General features: G+C 40.9%; 2 protein-coding genes across 3 annotated transcripts; one reads left to right on the top strand and one right to left on the bottom strand.

Moving 5' to 3' along the window:
• Nucleotides 1-579: 579 nt before the first annotated feature.
• On the bottom strand, nucleotides 580-12,562 carry MRPL36 (mitochondrial ribosomal protein L36). Of its 2 annotated transcripts, none has more exons than XR_004242099.1 (2): nucleotides 12,463-12,562; nucleotides 580-7,431 (listed from the first exon to the last, which is right to left on the bottom strand). XR_004242099.1 is itself a non-coding variant. In XM_032119618.1 (2 exons), the coding sequence occupies exon 2, from the start codon at nucleotides 12,333-12,335 to the stop codon at nucleotides 12,024-12,026; it is 312 nt and encodes a 103-aa protein (XP_031975509.1). In that variant the 5' UTR covers nucleotides 12,336-12,345; nucleotides 12,463-12,562; the 3' UTR covers nucleotides 11,632-12,023. The 2 variants fall into 2 exon arrangements, 1 of the variants encoding a protein (XP_031975509.1); XM_032119618.1 differs by lacking the exon at nucleotides 580-7,431 and adding an exon at nucleotides 11,632-12,345.
• Nucleotides 12,319-19,808, top strand: NDUFS6 (NADH:ubiquinone oxidoreductase subunit S6). Its single transcript, XM_032119602.1, has 4 exons — nucleotides 12,319-12,756; nucleotides 13,787-13,840; nucleotides 17,698-17,820; nucleotides 19,662-19,808. The coding sequence occupies exons 1-4, from the start codon at nucleotides 12,334-12,336 to the stop codon at nucleotides 19,725-19,727; spliced, it is 666 nt and encodes a 221-aa protein (XP_031975493.1). The 5' UTR covers nucleotides 12,319-12,333; the 3' UTR covers nucleotides 19,728-19,808.
• The last annotated feature ends 567 nt before the right edge of the window (nucleotides 19,809-20,375 follow it).

The raw sequence follows: 20,375 nt of genomic DNA on the forward strand, positions 1-20,375 counted from the left end.
TTCCACATTAAGAAGACTCATCTTTCTCTTTGCTCAAGAAAGGCTTTTAACGCTTCCGTACTGTCGACTATAAAATATGGAGCAAAAGGGTGGGAACATTTAATATACTGGAGCTGAAACTAAAACCTGGACAATGAAGCATGAAATGAAGTATGCTTGATATCACAGAGAAACAGAATTAACAAATAGGTAAGACAGAGAAAGTACGTAAAAGAACAGTCTTTATGAATAAAAGGACACTGGGGTGATTGTATCTTGAAGAGGGCAAAATTAAAGACGAAATGTGTTTATGAAGAAATGGGTTACAGCACGTGTAATCGTCAGAACACTTAAGAATGTATCATAAAAACACCTTTTCTCCTCTGACCTATTTCAAAACAGATACATGACTGGATTGCATGAAGAACACTGAGTGCTTCAGAGGTGTGGGAATTTAAAGTATTGTAAAGCAATTAAAAATTACATTAATTACACTGCTTGATAGTACTATATATGTGCCTCTTTTGAAGGAAGGATGCTCTTATGTTTCCAGTGACAAGCTTTCTTAAGGGGAAACCATAACAACTAGAGAAACATAAAGAGTTTCTATAACCTTGTAATCGCACATGTCATACACAATGTATTATTTTCCCTCTTTATAGCAGAAATGCTCAGAAATAATATAAAGTAGATGCTTCAAATTATGTTTTCTGTGACAGAAGTTAATTCTAAAGTAAGTATTCCATGAAAGAGAAACAGAGAAAACATTTTTACATGTCTATCATTTGTCCTTAGAGGACACAAAACAAATATGTTTTTTAAAGCTTGACACTGGTATTATTCTGTGTGGCCTGCGGCTATATGCTTTTTCCAGTTTGTAGAATTGAAGGATAAGAAAACAGCTTTGCATTAAGAGGAACACATTGTACAGGTTAATCATAACCATGCAGAAATCAAAATGCTGCCAACAAAATAATGGCGTACTAGTGCCAAGGGAGTCACCAGGATGACTGTGAGGGAAGCTGTGGGAGAATAACAACTCCTTTGCATGTCGGGAAGTATTTCAGGCATGTGCTTCTAAATTAATTATTGATGTGGCTGAAACAGAAGTTTTTACTACTGTCGACAATAGCAAATACTCGTAAAAATTTAATTGGCTAAAAGTTAATTTCAGTGTACCTCAATCATGAAATGCATTAATTGAGAAGAGCCTTTTTTAAGATGTTTAAATTTTAAAAGGAAATAAAGCAGAAAAGCAGAATCAGGCAGGGGAATTTAACAAATGTAAATATGTTGACAGAAGTGAGAGTCACTGCCTAGTCAATATTGTATCAATTAACCAAATTAACAGTAGTCCCAAATGAGAGCTAAGTAAAATGGCATGATTTTCTAGTTAGTCTGACTCATTCCCATTATCCATTATGTGTGTACATTAGTGTGTACAAAACAGACAAACTAAAAAGCAGTGCCACAGAAAATGTGGAAGAATTAGACAAAATAGTGCTTGTAAGAATTTTAAATGCTCTAAATCCATTAAATAATAAATAAATCATAATTTGTACCGGTGACAGTTGCTACTTTTTCAAGGAGAGTGGCTAGTCCGCTTCCAGCTACCAGCTCTCCTTAGGCTGCCGTGGGAACATCTGAGAATCACTTATCTATATTGTAAACAAATAGCATCCCAAGACATTGGTAGAAGTACTTCCAGACTTCCAGTTTAGCTAGTCAAACTGTAAAAAAAAAAAAAAGTGAACACGACCAAATTTTTTTTGTTAAGATGTGTGACATCTGACGCTGAGACTGACCTAACTGCAACCATAGACTTTTTAGGTAATACTGACACTGAGATTTTAATTCAGCATAGCTGAATAGCATAGTATAGCCATATTTAAATAATTGGAATGGAAAACTACATACACTATTGGAGGGATAAGCTTGTAAAATATTTTTCTCTTCACTTACAGAGTTTATATTTTTAGCCCTAAGCGTGTAACATCTCGATACCTCTGAGAAGCTGTTGAAAAGAATCTGTTCAGAGAGGGCGACATAAAAGGCAAGAGCATGCAATTTTATCACTGGAGTATTAGGACAGTCTTTAGTTCCCTTTGAGGGACTTGGGTAACCCAGAAAAAGCTCATATGGTTGCTATGCCTGTCAAGTGTCTGAACACAGCCGTAAATTCACAGAAATACCTGCAAAGGCCACTTGTCCCACAAATTCCCCATATAAGAAACTGTGTGGTGAAGCTTCCTTTGACACTGCTGGGGAAATCATGGAGGAGCTTACAAGAAAGTGTTCAGAATGCTGTGAGGTTCACTGTCACTTCTGTATTTTCTCTTTCTCAACAGCAGTGAGACTGTAGCATTTCAGTGAGCACATACAAGCTCATCTGACGTTCTGTCACCACTGTTTATTACATAAGGTAGCACCCAACAGAAAATGATGCAAAACTTATTTTATTTAATTATTTTAATGGTCATACATAAGGCAGTGTTTTTTAAAAGCTAACAATCCTTTCTTATTGAACTTTCATTGTTAAAATACAAAATGTTGTTGATTGGTAAACGGTAGCTCTTAGCTTTGAGCCATAAATACACATGAAACAAATTATTTGGATTAAACTGTACAGGAGATTGTCCTGAGATCATTTCAGCTATGATGTTTACATGTATAAAAGACAGATACACCCCTTATGCTGTATCATTTTGTGGCAACTATGGTCATCCAACAGGTTACACAAAGCTCTTTCCCATTGTAGTTTATGTGAATGATTACCACAATGCACTACAGTAAATTTGCCCAAAATATTTCTAGACCCCACGTGGGTAAGTCTCATTCACTTTCATCCTATGGTTTGGAGACCTGTACATATAATCACTTTCAAGAGAGTTAAAAAATTCAAACCAGGTAATAAACTATAAAAGAAGAAGAACCAATAGATGATCTTTTTTTTGTATAGTTTTACCAATACTGAGAATACAATATCACTATAACTAGATCTAACCAATAATATTATCCATTGAAAATACATTACATACAGTGTGAAGTTTGAATTTTTTAGCAGCAAATTTTTCTACTGTGCTTACAAAAAGGCTACAATACATATAGCCAGTGGAAAAAGCATTAAGCAGTATGTGTTCCTGTTTAACTGAGGCTGGGATACTTATTAAAAGTCTTCTGAAGCAGCTTATTTGTACAGAAGCTCAAGATTTTGCCTGAAAAGGCTGCTTCATGGGTTAATGTATTCACCTATAAATAAAAGCAGTGACAGCTCTCCTGTCAGTACATGCTGATGGACGGTTCCTTTTTCCACCATTACAGCCTTGTGAATGTGGGAAAATTAATTTAAGTGGTAGTTAATTTCTAATGAATTTCATTCAAGCGGTTAATATGGTCCCTTGATGTTATGGTAACCTTCATGGATCATTGCATTATGTAAATAAATTCTACTTTATGCTGGTTTATTAAAAAAAGAGGAAGATTGGTGAGTCCAGTCAAACCCTCACATATACAAACCTGCACAAAATTTCTTAAGAAATTGCTGAAAATAGACTGTTTGAGAGGAATGCACTTGATATCCTACAAAGCATACCATTCATCTTTACAAGACATCTAATTTTTATATAATTTTGGCAGGATCATCTATTATTTGGAGCTGAGAACAAGACTTTTGGGAAGGAAATCCTCTTCACTCAAAATGGTATTACAAATGCACCTTGTGTGTCCTTGAGGGACTCTCCAAGCCCTTAGACCAGCTGTCTTGCACAAGCATGAATCATTGCACAGGTTTCCCATATCCCAGCTCCCACCTTATTCCCTCTTCTAGGGGGAGACCTCTGACAGGGCATGCTCTGAGGAGGATGTATCCATGGCATCTTACTCCTTGAAGTCACTCAGATGGCCAGTGAGTTGTTTAAAGGCAATCCTAAAATATGTAGGATGAGGTATGTTTCCAAGAAACATGAGGTAGACATTCATCTGTCACACTGGAAAACCCAAAAATATTTGGGAGCACAGAATTATATGAAATATTTCAGGAAAGATTAACTCAAAAGGTGTATGGTGTAGTCAATAATGTCCAAGAATGTATGAGAGGGAATGCTTGTAGGCAGAGGCAATATCTTTTAAAAGACAATTGAGACAGTTGGAAAAAAAGCTGGTAAGCTTTGGCATATGTGAGAATGACTTGTCTACTCAAAAGCTTTCCTGTTTTTTTCCAACAATATCAGTGATCTCATAAAATATATTACTTTCCTTACAAGCCCTTTCTCACAAATTCAAACATTACATAAGAGAGTTATTAGGATGATGAGAGGAGCAAAAGTCTGCTTCATGAAAAGACTTGTTCAGCTTAGGAAAACAAAGACTGAGAAAGGACATGGGAGCTACCTAGAAGTAAGTATCAAGCAGATAAATTCTCCAGGAACAGCAGTGCTGTTTAACAAAAAAAGATAATGTTGGTGTGAGTATAAACAAGTCATAAATAAATGTAAAGCTGGAGTTAGAAGAAGATTAGGAAGAAGAGGGAAGTTCTAGATTGTCCGAAGTCATGTTAGCAAAAGGCACTTAATTTTCAATGCAGAATTCAATGTATTTATTTAAATAATATTAAGTAGTTGCCAGAATAGCAGGGAGTTGGAGTAATGTGTATACATCGCCTTCACAACTTTTTCCATTGATCACCATTCTGGAGACAAAATGTCCTAGAGCTGACTGTGACCACACTCCTCATAGGCAGCACCTTTCCATGCCTGGAGAGAATACAGCTAGGTCATGGTTAAGGAGACCCTAAATGATGAATGTTTCAAAGGCCTTAACACCAATGGCCTTCACCTCGCGGCCCTGCCAACACAGCTCTCTGCCCTGCTGCTCGTGCCACACACAGACACTGTCTGATTCACGCTTGGCACCCAGCTACACCACCTCTCCCTGTGAGCCTTAATATGAGATCCACTTAGCTTTGCTCTTCACTTTTTCAAGCAGTATCAAGGGATGCACCTGAAACTCAGCAGAAAGGATCGTCAATAACTTTTTTTTTGTCTTTCCTTGCCTGTTTTTCCTCCTGACCATTCTTTGAACATTACACATTATATATCTTAAGTTCCTTGAAAAACAGCACTTTTTTCAAGGTGCCCAAGACAATGAGATGGGTGATTTGCAGTCTTCCACGTTTGTGCTTTTTTGGATAATGCTGAGAATGTATGCTGTGTGCAGAGGGCCATCATATGAAGCAATGCGAGACAGCAAGGCCAGCTGGAGTAGTACTGGACACCTGGGATGGCCTGAAGGAACCAGCCATACTCTATGTAAGAGTATCACTAGCTACACTAGTCTAGACACTGAACTGTTTCTGAGTCTGGATTTTGTCTGAAGAAAGCATCCTGGAAACTCTCTGTCACGGATGCAGGGCAGATGATCAAGTGAACAAGACGCAGGAGCAAAACCAAAGTGGTTCAAACAGACTCATGATATGCCTTATGTATCAAAACTAAAAAAAAAAAAAAAATCCTAGTATATGTACATGAATTCACAGCTGCTTGAGTAACATGTCAAAACACAACTGCAAATGGGAATCACCATGAAATGTGAATGTCTTTCACTGTGGTTTCAGGGATATTTAGAGAAGTGGTACATACCCTGTTTTTTTAATTAGTGATTCAGGTGTGATATAGATCAAACACTGATAAATTCAGGGTAAAAAAAATCAGCAAAGTAGTAATAACGATAATGGAGCAATGGGGAGAAGTTCATGCTGCTTAACACACTGAATCTACTGAAAACATTTTCATTTTGTTACCTTCAAATGCAAAGTCATACATCTAGAAATGAGACATCGCAGCTACACCTGCAGAAGAGAGAGCTGTGTCAAGCACAGGGGAAGTGTTAAGCAATGTAAACCCTTTACAGGTCATAAAAACCAGACAGCAAACAAATTCTTTACAGAAATCCATAGCAATGATGTGATCTTCCAATGAAGGAATCAGATTACTGAGAACAAAATTCAGGAGCACTTTAACCTCAGTGCTCAGCATCATTAAGGTAGATTCTACCTATAGTTCCTGTGTCCATATTTTAAAAAGAAATGAGAGGAGGGTACAGGGAACAGAAATATCCAAAGGTTAGACAAAACATTTTATACTGAGAAAGATTACTAATCCGATTATCTTAACAAAAGGTTGAAAGGGTGACTCAAATTTAGTGACTGCCTTTTGAAGGAAAAATACAGGAATCTAAGAATGAAAAGCTCAACAAAATTTGGTAACTGCAAATTAAAGCAAACAAGCTCACCTTTTTTCCAGTGAAGTGACACTATTTTGTAACATAGTTGTGTGACTGGCTGCTCATCTATCCACTACTCATCTACCCAACTCCAGAGCTGTGGTCTCTGGCTGCAGCTGTGTTTTAGATTCCATGTCCTACCTCTGGTAGAACAGAATTCTTCAGCCTACAGGTTAAGTCCCAGGTTACCATTTCATATTTACTGTATTTTCACTCACTTAAATACATCAAATAAGTTCTTTTTTCTGTGACTACGCAATTGGTGATCAGGATGAATGACCAGACGACATAAAACCAACTTGTTATTTAATAGCTAGATGAGCGTTCAAAGCAAAACCGAAGTATGTGGCACACAACCTAGAGGCAAAAGTTCTTATCTAAAGCCTGAAGATCCTATGAAAGTGACCTGTTTTAGAAATCCCAGTCACTGCTTTTAAAATACTAGCCTCCTAGTACGAGTCCCTTTTAAAACTGTGTAAACTCTGGCACTGCTTGCTCCAAGTCTTCTCCTCATTACCAATCTTTAATCATGTACAACAGAGAGGCTTGCATTACTCCCTGTCTGTTTTTTTGCTTACTTTTAACCACTAAATGGAATCAATCTATTTTAGATCAAATGACTTCACAAAGTTCACTTTTTATTCCTTTTTGCACAATGTGGCATATGAGCACAGGTGGCTTCTTGAAAATGCTGCTTGTTTTCAACACTTTATTCATATTTACAGACAACAGATTTCAAAGTCTGATGCACAAACTTCTAGGCGAAATAGCGAATTTTTCATTTCTGGAGGCAGGTGGATAACTCTAGCAAGTGACAGCTTCATCTTGGGTGCCAATACTCTCTCTGTACCAACTTTCATCATTTTTAGATCAGGTTCAGTGTCTTCACTGTGATGAAGCTCTTATAAAGATTGCTGCCTCCACTGCAAGTGGGATACGGAGCAATAACGAAACTGCTGCAGTTTATCTCCCAGAGGTATAGAAGTAAAACACAACCACTTACCTAAATAAACTGGGCTGTAAAGTGTGACAGTTCAATAACAGCTTCATGGGCAGTTCACCTATTCCTACAGGAAGCTAAATTCAGTCCTGGAAAGCAGAGGAGACTGGACAGGTGAGGGCATGCCCCCTCATAGGTGTGGATTTCAAGATCCAAATTAATAATCTGGTGAGCTGTAATAGAAAGAATGCAAGCATTTAAATGTATAATCAGTTTTATTAAACTGAGTGGGATTGCTTTATCCATAACTTCAGTTTTAAAAATAATTTGATAGTTTTCAGCTGTGTATATCAAGGGTGTGTCCACCCTTGCTGATTCAGAACTTTGCAATATGGTGATGCTGCGGATAAACATAAACCAGCTTTGGTAATGAAACCTCCTTAGTGCATGGAGCTCACTGAAACCACAGGAAGACCTTGGCGTTACATAGAAGATGCTCTGAACAGTGCCTGCAGTAGCATGTTGTGTCTGCACTGTTAAACAAAGAGGAGAAAGCAGCCCGGCTTCTCACTTTCTTTTCCATTGTTTAAGAGCATTTACATTTTTGCTTTATATTTTTATTTATATTTTTTTGTTTAATTTCACCTACTTCACCTCTACAAATAAAGAAAAAATTCCAATTGTTAATACTCGGGAAAAGCATTAGCAATTGCTCTGAAATATCACTTTCTGGTGCTTTTCTTTTTTTTAATGAAATAATTGGAAGAACAATATTGTGTCTACATAACTCAAAAATAGTTGTTATTTTAACTGAGTGTGGGAGACTGTGGTGGTGTCAGAATCTGGAACAGTCACCCGTCAGTCAGCTAACCTCAGGGTGTACTGCCTCCATCCGAGCAGACACGGCTTCTCGGTACTGTAATTCCTAAAGACTTCTCCCTCACCTGTCATTTTTGAAGAGCTATTGTCCTGAATTCAGCAACCAATACTGTAATTCCCATACACACAACCACAGTCAAAGTCTGACAGTCATTAATATACATGAGCTCTAAGATTTATCCTCCAGTTGACCTAAATACATCTCTACCTGTTGCATATCAGGAATCTGACAATCTCATTCCCTAGAACAGTTCTAAGGAGTTAAGCAAGTTCAGTCTCTCACAATTGCAAATGATTTTCATAATTGTACAATGGAGACAGTCACAGGAGACATCAGTTGTCACGTTCCCACTCCACTGTGGGGATTTAAAGAAGAATGAAGATTTTCTGGAGGGGGTAACCTAGACATGTAAGAATTAGGAAACCAAAAACTGAAAATGTAATTGGAGCCTGAGCCTTATTTCAGTTTTCACTGTAGGAATTCTTCTACCTGTGTTATTGGGTACTATTTTCCCCCCTAAACCATTTTATGTTCTCGTTGCGCTCTCCTTATCATTCCCCTCCCGTTCAGCTTCAGGAGGGAGAAATAAAAAAGAAAATGCATATAATTAAGGAATTGGTATTTTTAGTATTTCAGGACTAAATTTTTGGCCTGGGTAACTTAAGTAGTTGTTGTGTACCCTATCCTTTGCCAACAGCTGTTTAGGTAGCACAACATTCAGAAGGTCTGTAATGAAGGCTGTGAACCCTTAGCTACCAGCCATGAGGCTACTGGCTGACATTATTTCACCTGCTCATTTTGCAGGTGCTGTAAACAAACCTAAAACAAACATGCATCACCCCCAGCTATAGTCACCTTCCTCAAGTCACTCAAATTACAGAAAGCTATAGAATCTGATTTTTTTTAGAACACCTCTCTTAACAGTTTGTAGACGTCAACTAAAAAATGGTACTTACAAGCGTGTGATACCAGTACTCCTGCCTAACAGATGGAAAAATTGAGACAAAGGCAAAATTACCTTTTCAAGATTATACAGCAAGTCAGTAGCAGAGTACAATTGCAATTCAGAGCCTTCTAGTTTCTAATCCCATAATCCTCTTTCCAAAATCTATTAAGCACAACCAAATATGCTGTTTCAGTGATGACCATGAATGCTCCATTCTTTTGAATACTCCACCCCAGGTACCACAAACTGACTGTTCAGACAATGACATATGAATTGTTTACAGCCATGATAAACATTTGAGTTCAAATTACTTCAATCTCAAGTTTCTGACCAGTAGCCCTACATTTGAAGGGTTTAAGAAGGAAAAAATTTTTCCTCATTGTAAGTTGTTGAAACAAGCTGCTCAGTCAGCATTGTATAAAAGCTTGTCTTAGGTTAAAGGGGGAGATGAAAACAGTAATTTGTGCCTCCCTCTGCTGCACAGTAATCCTAGCCCTAAATTTCACTCATTTTCTGAGTGTAGACTGTATTTGACACCAGCCTGGCAGAGTGAACTTGTCCTAGGGTCCTACATATTGCTGAATTCAGAAAGTCTGGCCAGACTGCAGCTCCTCACCCTGGCAACTCACACTTGCAGGTCTCTCTTAACCATCTGACACTGCTCTTGGCAAGAGAGCCCTGGTTTGAATTGCTCCCCAGTGACCCACCAGCACAATTTGTCTTGTACCAGTGAGCTGCCTTTTCCTGACAGAACCAAGGGGCTGGATGAACTATTTGAGAGGCACTAAGACCAGCTGACAACTGTCTTTCCTAAAAAACCCAACCAACCAACAGACTCTCACTTCATTTCATGTCTAATCCACAGCTCAGTCCTTATTATCCACCAGAAAAGCGGGTAGGGCTGGAAATCACTGTTTTTTTCTGGACATAAATACACTGTTTACCTTACAGGTGTACCAATAGTTAACCTCACAAGGTATCACAGAGGTTCACAGCACACAGGCCTTTTCTTCTGCTGGAAGACACACCTAGGAATGTGTACCACTAACACTGAGAATGAGAGCTTTTAAAATCTTCAGTTCCTAAGATTAAACTGATTAACATGTTTAACTGTCAAGGCATGTTAAAGGTGTAAAATATTTCCAAGAAATTTCTGTGCTTACATTTTATTTTCATGCACAAGCTGCGGGTGTTTAGAAAACAGTTGCTCTCTTTCATGAGTGTCCAAATTTCAATCAAACCTTTTGAAGCACAGCAAGTTTTACACTACTTCAAGGTTCTTTGAGTAGCCTTACACATTTTGACTCAATCTGTCCCTCTTTAGTTAGATGAAGCTAGCCCTTTCTCTCTCCCCTCATTGCCATGAATTCGTTTGAACCCCCCCCTAAGATGGATGCATATGTTAACTAACCTGCTCCTCTCTCTCTCCAAACCCACATTCCCAGTGATAGAAGATAAACCACCCAACATATGGAAAACCAGTCAATAATTATTGCCTCTGCTTAGCCACAGCTTTCCAGGTTTAGATTCGCATTGTCTACAAGCACCGAGTAAAAATGTATTAATTATAAAAGTTACTGCAATTGTAAAGTTGTGGAATTGTAACTGGGCAGAAAAGGCCTTCAAGTCATCATACTGTTCAATGTTACAGCAACTTCAAACACAGTGCTCAGCCAATTTCACCTTTCAAGAAAGGTACTCACAGTACTCTGGCAAACTTGTAGCTGTAACAGGACAGTTGTCCAAAAGTTTAGTTTGGTACCATTTGCTAAGAACTTGCAGTTCAGAGGAAGATCAAACGCTCCTGCCTCTAGCAGAGCCATGTTCCTCAGAGAAGCGTAAGAAGCACCACTGGGGACTGAAGCAATTTTGGCTCTAATTAATTAATGGGTGCCAATCCACTAGTTTGCATTCAACATTATCATTGGCCATATGACCTCCGAGGCCTTACTGCTCTCAGTCATTCACTCCACACCTGTTAGGAGAATTGTTTCAAGGTTCACAAGAAAAAAAGAATATTCTTAAGCCTAACCGATCTATGAGAGCAAGCCTAAAGCTTTGCAGAATCTTAAGTTAGATGGAATCTGAAATTGCTATTTTGATCTTCTTTATGTAGACTCTACCCAAAATGGTTTACAATCTCCACCCAAAAGGTCATGATTCCTTGGTTCTTTGGGTTCAGATTTGGGAAACTGTAGAATAGCAGGTACAGTGTCAAGAGAAGACTTCCGTGGGGAAGATAAGGCTGTGAACACTGTGAATGGTCAATATATCATTAAGTGAGGACTTAAGACACTAAAACCTTAAAAAGTGTTTATAACTTTATACTGGTTAAAATACCACCATCACCCTTCAAAACCCAATGATAAGCAGCAAGGGTTTACACTGGCATTACTGAAGCCACTGGGGATTATGTCAGCTATGACTCAACAGTTTAAAAAAAATTGCTACCTCACCTATGAACCAAGCCAAAAGCTAGAACATTATCTGTCAATGTAACATGATTCATACCATTTGGTACTCAAGAGTCCACCTGACTTTAAAACTCTTGGTTCTGTTATCAACATCTTGGGGGGCAGAGGAGTGTTTAAGAAAAAACCCACAGTATATTGTAATAATGAACATCAATGGAGTTTATTTTCATTTTGCTTTAATTAAACTCAAATGCACCTCAGAGTCCAGTGATCCAGCTTCACCCTTACTAATTTAGCAGTGCGGTGATTTTAAGGCTTCACGACTAAGATGACAAGAGGTCCTGAAGGCTGTTATTTCCCACTTCAGTTCTCCGCATCCACGGCCTGAAGTTCCGGAGCGGGCCGTCAAGATCGCACCTCGCTCTAGGTGTGCGTTAAGCTGGAACATTGCCGCACGCAGCACTTTGCCACCCGTGTCCCCAGCAGGCAGCTCCTGGCGGCCGCGGGCAGCCTGGTGACAGGGACACGGCAGCGGGGGGCTCGGGGCCCGGCACCAGCTCTGCGCCCTGCGGCTCCCGGCCGGCGCTACCCCTTGCGCTGCTTGTGCCGGGGGTTGCTCCTGCAGCACACGTAGAGCCGCCCGCGCCGCCGGACGAAATAGCAGTCCTTGCAGCGCCTCCTCAGCGCCGTCTTCGTCTTCAGCCCGGCCAGCAGCGGCGGCAGCGGCGGCCCGGGCGGCGGCGGCACGGCCAGCAGCCCGCGGGGCGCCCGCCACGGCGGCGCGGCCCAGCCCCCAGACACCGCGGGCGGCCCCGCCGCGCGCCCCCACGGGGCCAGCGAGCACAGCGAGCGCAGCGGGGCGGCCGCGGCGGCGGCCCTGAGCAGGAGGGAGAGCATGCTCGGCGCCCTGCGGGGACAGCGCGCCGGTCAGGACACACGCATCACTCCCGCTTCCCTTCTCCTCTCCCGCCGCTGCGTCCCCACCACCCCCCCGCTGAGGACACCCGCCCCGCCGCCCACTCACCTCACCCCTCACCGCCCGCGGCCTCACGGAAGGCGCCGATCCCCGCCCGCGGCCACGTGTCCGCCCCGCCGCCGGAAGCGCGCGCACGGACCGGGGCGGGGCGAGGGCCGTGCCCGCCTGACCGGGAGTCACGTGGGCAGCGCGAAGATGGCGGCGCCCGCCGCGACCTTCCGCTGGCTCCTGCCGCGGAGCCGCCCGCTGCTCTCCCGCCCGGGGCTGGCTGCCGCCGCCGCCGCCCGGCCCTACGGTGTGCGGGCCTCCGACACCGGCGAGCTGGTGACGCACACGGGGCAGGTGAGCGCGCGGGGCCCGGTGCTGCCGCCGCTCCGCTGCCCGGGGAGGGCGGCGGACGCGTCCCGCCGGTGCCTGCAGGGAAATCGCGCCGGGGCCGCGAGCAGTGCGCTGGTGTGGTGTGATGTGATGTAACGGGGAGGCTTTGGTTGGACATCAGCAGGAATTTCTTCACAGAAAGGGTGGTTAGGCATTGGAATGTGGTGGAGTCGCCGTCCTTGGAGGTGTTTAGGAAATGGCTGGATATGGCGCTTAGTGCCATGGTCCACTTGACACGGTGGGCGTTCGGTCACTGGCTGGATTTGATGATCTCAGAGGTCTTTCCCAACCTCATTTATTCTGTGAGTCTCCGTTCAGTGCGCACAGTGAAAATTCATGCTCCTGGATGATCCGTACGCAGGAGGTACGCGCGGTTTCGGAAGAAAACAAAAAAATCTCTGTTAATCAGGTTCAGGGTCCTTGGCCATTTCTGAGCTTTCTGCTCCGAATCCGGCTTGTGACCCAGCCGAAGAGTTGACAGGCGGAGGCACCCTTGTGTCAGTGCCTTGTAACTCCACGGTGCTTCTTTTGCAATGGAGAAGCTGAGCATGAGAGCGAGGGAGGCTCGTGTGGTGCCTTGAAGAGATGTGAGAGAGGATGGCTGGTGGAGCTAACCTGGGAAAGCTCGCACTGTGGTTATTTACCTGAATAGAAATAAATACAAAACCTGAATTTCCCACCTGACAGGTATCAGTGTGAGATCAAGGAATAGCATTTTAAGTAACACGTCTATGTTCATCTCTGCAATCAGAGCTAAGGTTTCTATGTACTGGCTTTCATGCCACCCCCCACACCACCAGTTTCTTTTTCTTTTCTGCTTTCCAATGTGGAATTTATTTTCTTGTGTGAGGGAAATGAAAGCTACTTCTGTATACTACATGCTTGTAAGGTGATAATGTTTGAAACTAAGTAAACAGTTCAAGCTATCTATTTTCTAAGTCTATGTTTATAATTGCTGCTCTTTAAATAAGATCAAGTTTATTTTACACTCTAGGTATATGACGAGAAGGATTACAGAAGAGTTAGATTTGTTGGACGACAAAAGGAGGTAACTCATTCTACTTTTTCTCATGGGGGAGGGGATAGTTTGTGGTTTTTTTTTTTCTTTGTACCTGATAGAAGTGTTTTCAATCTCATTGTCATTAAAAAAACCCCAACAACCAAGAAAATAACTAAACCTAAACTGTACAACCAAAACTGATCAACCAACCAACCAAAACCGAAAAACCCCTACCAAATCCAAACTGCTTTGGATTGTGGGTTTCAGTGGGGCTTTTTTTGTCACTACAGTGAAAATTTTTTTAAGGCAGTTTATAGTAGCTTTTGTCTACTTCCCTGCTTTTGATAGACTTGGAAAACTCAACTTGCTCTACATCTGTTAAGTGCTTGCATTTGTTATTATAGTTGTAGGCATTTGAGCATAACTTGGAATAGTTTTTGTTTCAAGCATGTGTTTTAATAAATTTTTAGTATGTTTTTAGTGCATTAACATTGAGAAAAATTACGTAATTAAATACTCTGCTGAATTGTTAATTTGTTTATATATCTGTTTACATATGTGTTTTGAAGCTTAATTTGCTTCTGTGTCATTAAAATTCCGATCTTTACCAAACTGAATTTTTAATGAGCCTGAGAAGCGTTTGCTGCAAGTGGTGTAACAAATAAAAGTAAAAGGTAGGGCATTCTGAAATAATGAAGCCTCAAATGCAAAGTCTAGTAATGCCAGCATCATCCAAGTGCAGTGCTGTGAAGGTGGCCCTGTTGCTGCTGCTTAAAATTTCACATATCCACTCTCTTGGTAAGTCTTTTAGCACTGAGGTTTTCTGTAATGATCAAGCAGCACAGCTCCATGAGGGATCTGCTGGTCTTTGGGATAGAAAGAGAACTGTGTCAGCTAAATTGTATTCCTCAATGCCTGAGCCTTTGAATAGTGCCTTAATGATGTAAATGTTTATGTGTAGCAGAGACATTAAATATAAGGTGTGGTAGATTTTTAATGTAGTTGCATATAATTATTCTCTTCCTAAATTAACCTGAACTAATTACACTGATTTCTGAGTTTTCATGTTGAGTTTACCTCACTGTGTGACGGGTACAATTTAACTCACGCTGTGTGACAAAAATGGGGATTCTACACATGAAATAATTAAATGAAAATGTCACTTAAAATGCTGAATTAGCTTACTTCAGGGAGGATAGTTGGCAAAGTAGGTCTCTCCCAAGTGTACTGCCTGCATCTCTGCTACTTCTGTAACTTTGTAGGAAATGCTCCTTAAGCCTAATTCTCCACGGGGCAGTGGTCACTCCAATGTGCTTTGCCATCAGGTAATTTCAGACTCCATGTGGGGTGGAACACCCAGGGTTTTCAGTTCAGCCCACTTCTTCCTTCTCTAGCAAAAGCCAAGCTCTAAGTCTGCTGAGCATGGCTTAACGCTAAGTTTTAATGGTGAAATTGGGACAAAATTTGCATGTTAAATACTTTGAAAGATGTGTGTCTATTAATAGGATCTCTCTCTAGGGGCTTTGCCATTATGTGACAGTGTGTTTCAGCTGCCAATATTAGGGTTGACAGCTGTGTCTGTAGTCTGAATGTTGCCTTGTTTCTGAAGCAAAAGCTCTCCTGGTGACTGTTCTTTCTCAGTCACATCTTCCCTTTGCCTTCAGTGTGGTCCAGGTGGTTGAGTCCTGCTTGGGATCAGCCCAGTCCAGCCATGGCAGCTTTCCTGTCTGGGGATGCAGCTTCTGGACTCCCCCAGTCAGGGTGTCTGGGCCTGCGTGCTTCACTTGGCCAGGGACATGGCCTAGAGCATGTGCTTATTGTCCCCTCGGTTCTGCCAGCCTAGTTATTAGTGAAATCCATGTGTTTTAGCTAAAATCATTGTTCTCTGTGGAGAACCGTGGGTTAGTGCTCTCTGGCAAGGGCCTAAAGCAAGAAGCTGTGAGAAAACTGAGCATGGCAACTGCTAAACTGCATCTGCCACAGTCCAACCAGGTCATCCTGCCCTTCTGTAATCCCTGAGGTAGAGCAGGACCTATTTCAACACTGCCATTCCCTCTTCAGCTCTACCCTTTCATTGGGCTGGTGCAGCAGCTGAAGATGTGAGGAGGACTCGCCTCAGTGCCTTCCCTGTAGATCTTTGGACCTGGATCAAATCCAAGTTTGGTTTTATCTGTTTGGTGTCCCAGACCATGTACTGGCACAGGCGGATAGGTGGGAAGAGGAAGAAACGAAATTGTCAAACTGGCACTGTGGCAGGAAAAAAATAGCCCATTGATTTATGCTTGGAGCAAGACACATCTGGATGTGCTGAGGGAATCAGCCCCTTCGTGCTAAGTACTGCTGTGCTTTAGTTGAAGGGGTATGTTGTAACTGCAGCCACTTGTTTTTTTTGTTTCTTTTGTTTTTTATGGCATTTTTTTCCAGTGAATTCCTAGACTGTCTCTTGTTTGGTAGGCTGAACCACAGACAGATCTTAGGTATACAGTGGATGGGAAGTTTTTGCTTCCCTCTCTTCACGTAAGTACCTTTTGTGGTTAAGAAATGTTGAGATGAGTGGAGTTCTTGCTTCTAATCTTGAAGCAAAGGTGTATCAAGATTTTATCTCCCTCCTCCTGTAGCACGAAATGAAGGATGCACAATTTTGAGCATTATTAGAAGCAGCAGTAAAAGTCCTTGCTCTTTGGCAGAAATTACATGACTTGTGGATGCAGGCCCCAGACAGTGAGGTTCTTGATGTTGCCAATTTCTTTCAATACCGAAACCTAATTTTTTGTTAACTTTTTTTAGCTATCCTCTTCTTTTGTTAAGGACAAATTCTTAGTTGGCAAATCTGAATTTTCCATTACTGTACCAAAAAACGCAGATTTTGGGGAGACTTAATGAGAGAGGCTTTGTGAAAGATGCTAAGGTGTTATGTAGCAGGATTATATAAAAACACCACTGTAGTTCCTAGGGATTTATGTAATGGGTGTGTGGCTGTCTTTTTCCCAAGAATCTCATCTTTATTCAAATACCAGCATGTTTATGAACCTTAAACATAGAGAGCAGTAGATAGTGCCTCCTTTGGGTGTGCATAGTATTTGATACTTGTGTGTGTAACGTGGCCTTTGAAAAAGGTGGCCCCTCCTGGAGTACTTTCCCCTGAATTGTAGCAGTAGTTGTCTGCTCAGTGCAGACTTGGAGAGTATTGGAGTGCTGTAGGTCCAGCTGAGGGACAACCTGCTGTGTCACCAGCCTGTCCAGACGTGGATATGTTTTCTTGGCCATGCAGGTGTGCTCTAGGAAGAAGTCCTGCTTGTCAGTGATGTGCATATTCAGAAAGTGTGCATGATGGATTTACAGAGTGGAGTAGTAGCATTTAGAGGTTTTTCGTTTTTTTCTGTGCTGAACAATTTGTCTTTCTCACTGTTGTTATGCACCACATTCATGTTTTCATGAGATTCCTATGCAGTGATAGAAAAAGGTATATGGCTAGAGGCTCTAAATTACCAGCAGTTGTTTTATCTCATGCCTGACCTTACTTGTCTCACTATTATTTTTGAGTTTATCAGCAGAGATTCTTCTGCAATTTTATCATGTAGTCACTAAAGCAGAATGCAGTGTTGGTTAAATATCTTCTGTTCTTGTCTACTTGTTCCTGCTCACCTCGCTGCTGAATCTGCTGAAACCTGAGCACTGATGTGGCCTGTATTTCAGGGGAAAGTGGTTAGTTTTGCAGAGTTTAGTGTATAGTTCATTGATCTGTCTTATAGCAGAGCCTAAGAGTTGGTGGAGGAGTTGGGAAGAAACCTAAGCAGGAACTTCACAAAATGGCTGTAGTGGAACTGCCTCGGGAGGCAGCAAATAGCAGTTGCTTTCTGTTTGAGTGGGAATGGTATCTGAAAGCTTGCCTCTTTTTCTTACAGGTGAACAAGAATTTTGCAATTGATTTGATAGCAGAGCAGCCTGTGAGTCAAGTTGAAAGCAGAGTGATATCCTGCGATGGTGGTGGTGGAGCTTTGGGACATCCTAAAGTATACATAAACTTGGTAATGTCATTATTCTGCATATAGCATGTTTTGCCTGTACATTCTTTTTTTGTAAGATAATCTGGTTTTTGGAATGTTAGTTTAACAAAATGAAAGGAGTAACCACCTGAGGTGCTCATTTGATTTGGTGCCTGATATAAATCAGAAGAATTAGAGGGCTTCCATTTGAATTTACAGAAATTCCTTTTTGAAATTTTGGTTTGTTTAGTAGGACAGTATTTTTTAAAAAGAAATCAGGTGAAGTAGTAAGAGCAACCACTGAGAGCAAAAATTAACATCCTTGCTCCTTGCTGCATTTTGGAACTCTTACTCTAATTATTTAAGTGCCACCATGTAGTTTGACCATACATTTGCAGTATTCTTAGGAATATGCAGTTTATTTTCAATCTTGCAAGTTCCAGGGGAAAAAAGGAGGCAAACCAAAAAAACCAACCCCTCTTTCAGTTTGTGGGAATCTTGGTAGTTCTGAAGACTGAATATTTCAGTCATGGCCAGAGAATGAAGAATAAATGTTGTCTTACCCTCCTCTTGACATTACTGATAATTTCCAGTGTATTCTTGTTCTCGAGAGTAAAAATATTGAAGCTACTGTCCTATAACCTTAGTTGATCCAGCTGTTGCTTAGGTACTGTTCTCAGGTAGACCCTGATTGCAGATGCTTAAAATCTTTGCTTGCTCTCCAAAACTTTGACATTCCCTAATGCCTGAAAGAATGGTGGGGAAGAGCTGGTGTCCTCTCGTGTCAGTGTTGTTGTGACTTCTAACTAGAATCATAAACATTTCTATTTTGAACACAGTAAAAACTTTGTAGTAATTCATTTTACATTATTCAAGGTCAAATGTTTTGTGACACTTAGGAAGGACATCAACCTTAACTTCTGCAGCACACTCCTGATCTTTATGATGATTTGTTTCACTTGTGCTAAGCTCTTGAAGAATGCTTTATATTTTGTGGATTTTGAGACCTTTTTTGTGTTTACAATCAAATTACAATTTGTCTGTGATTTAGTTATTGAAAAGTAAAGTCTGCAAACCAAATGGTATTAGATTAGCTACTTTTCCCTACTCCTAACAACTGAAATCCAGGCTTTTGGGAATGGAGGGGAGTTTGGATTTTTCAATTCTAATCCTTTATTAAGGGGAACCATGAGTTTAACTTTGTTTCATGACTGGAAGTAGTTCTGTTGCTAAATAACAGAAGATCCCTGAGTATTTAACTGTATTGTGTTTTGTCATGTTAGGAAAGACTTCAATGACAGCTTCAAGTCAGTCACTCTTCAAAATTCTAAAAAAATACATGTATCTTTTTGAGAAAATAATGAAATTTTATATAGCAGTAATTGCTCCTTTTCTAGAAAGCACTTTCTTTCAGCATTTCTCATGGATTCCTACTGAAATTTTCTCCTTCCTACAACTGACTCTGTTACTGACTGAAATTCCTGTCTAGGAAGTGCCAAATCCTATTCTGTATTAAAATAATTGTGAAATGATCTTTTCAGAACATTGGAACAGATATGACTGAACTGGCTTAAGATGTCCAGTTTGGTAAAGGATCTTATATTGCTGAAGAGATATCACTTGGTTTGACTTTTAACTTATATTGGTGAAATTAGGCCTGGTAGTTGAAAGTCTGGCATAAGGCAAGCTGCATAGGATACAGAAATAAAGCATGAACCTCATACCATCATCTTTGCTTCCAGTGTTTCAAATAAGATTAAACTCTGTACTTTGGCTATATATATCGGTTTTAAGATGGCACAAATAAATAAGAGAAAAATTGTAATTTCTTAAAAGTTTTTTAAAGTGAAACTAGCAGCTGTTGTATTTTTATCTTTTTGCAGGACAAAGAGACAAAGACTGGAACATGTGGCTACTGTGGACTTCAGTTTAAACAGAAACATCACTGAAAGATTATCCCTGTGTGCTTGCAGATTTCTGTTCAGGTGTTAACGTTCAACTATAAATAAAAAATACATTTAGAAAGCCAAGATTTGTGTTTATCTTAACTATGGAAGGTCCACTCTGTATGTTTTTAAAACCCAGCTTGTCAAGTATTTGAGAGCTGAATGGTATTACAATATCTGCTTTGTACTTAATTTAGTTTTCATGTTTGGCAGACTTCTTGCAGGCTTGGTAGTGGTGTTTGCCTGCAGACAGGTTTAGTTTGTACTGGATAGATATGTATTCTTTTCAACACTGAATGGGCTGTAACTGTTTACTGGGTGATTAATTATCCTAGGTCTTTGTCTTTTGTCACTATGTGACACTCTTAATTGGTTCATGGCCCAGTATCTATAGCTAGGTTCACAAATGGAAGTGCAAAGATATTACGATACTCAGCATTACAACCCTCGCTTCTGGAAGCAAGATTGTCAGCCCTGAATTAAGCAGCTGCTCTTGCTACTTGTTTAAAAGAAACCACCAGTGCCTGGAATGGTAATCAGTGTGAGCTGGAGAACTACCTGAGCTGGCACGTGTGAAAAGTGAGGACATAACCATTTGCCCTTCATTTTGGGGGGGTGAGAGTGTATCTGGTTCTGCTTGGGATTCACACC

Source organism: Corvus moneduloides, chromosome 1 (assembly GCF_009650955.1).
Source record: "Corvus moneduloides isolate bCorMon1 chromosome 1, bCorMon1.pri, whole genome shotgun sequence".
NCBI lineage: Eukaryota > Metazoa > Chordata > Aves > Passeriformes > Corvidae > Corvus > Corvus moneduloides.

Coding starts and splice junctions, on each gene's coding strand:
- NDUFS6 (XM_032119602.1), top strand. CDS start 12,334: ATGCTCGGCGCCCTGCGGGGACAGCGCGCCGGTCAGGACACACGCATC. Junction 13,841..17,697: donor TTGTTGGACGACAAAAGGAG/GTAACTCATTCT, acceptor TTTTTCTTACAG/GTGAACAAGAATTTTGCAAT. Junction 17,821..19,661: donor CTAAAGTATACATAAACTTG/GTAATGTCATTA, acceptor ATCTTTTTGCAG/GACAAAGAGACAAAGACTGG.
- MRPL36 (XM_032119618.1), bottom strand. CDS start 12,335: ATGCTCTCCCTCCTGCTCAGGGCCGCCGCCGCGGCCGCCCCGCTGCGC.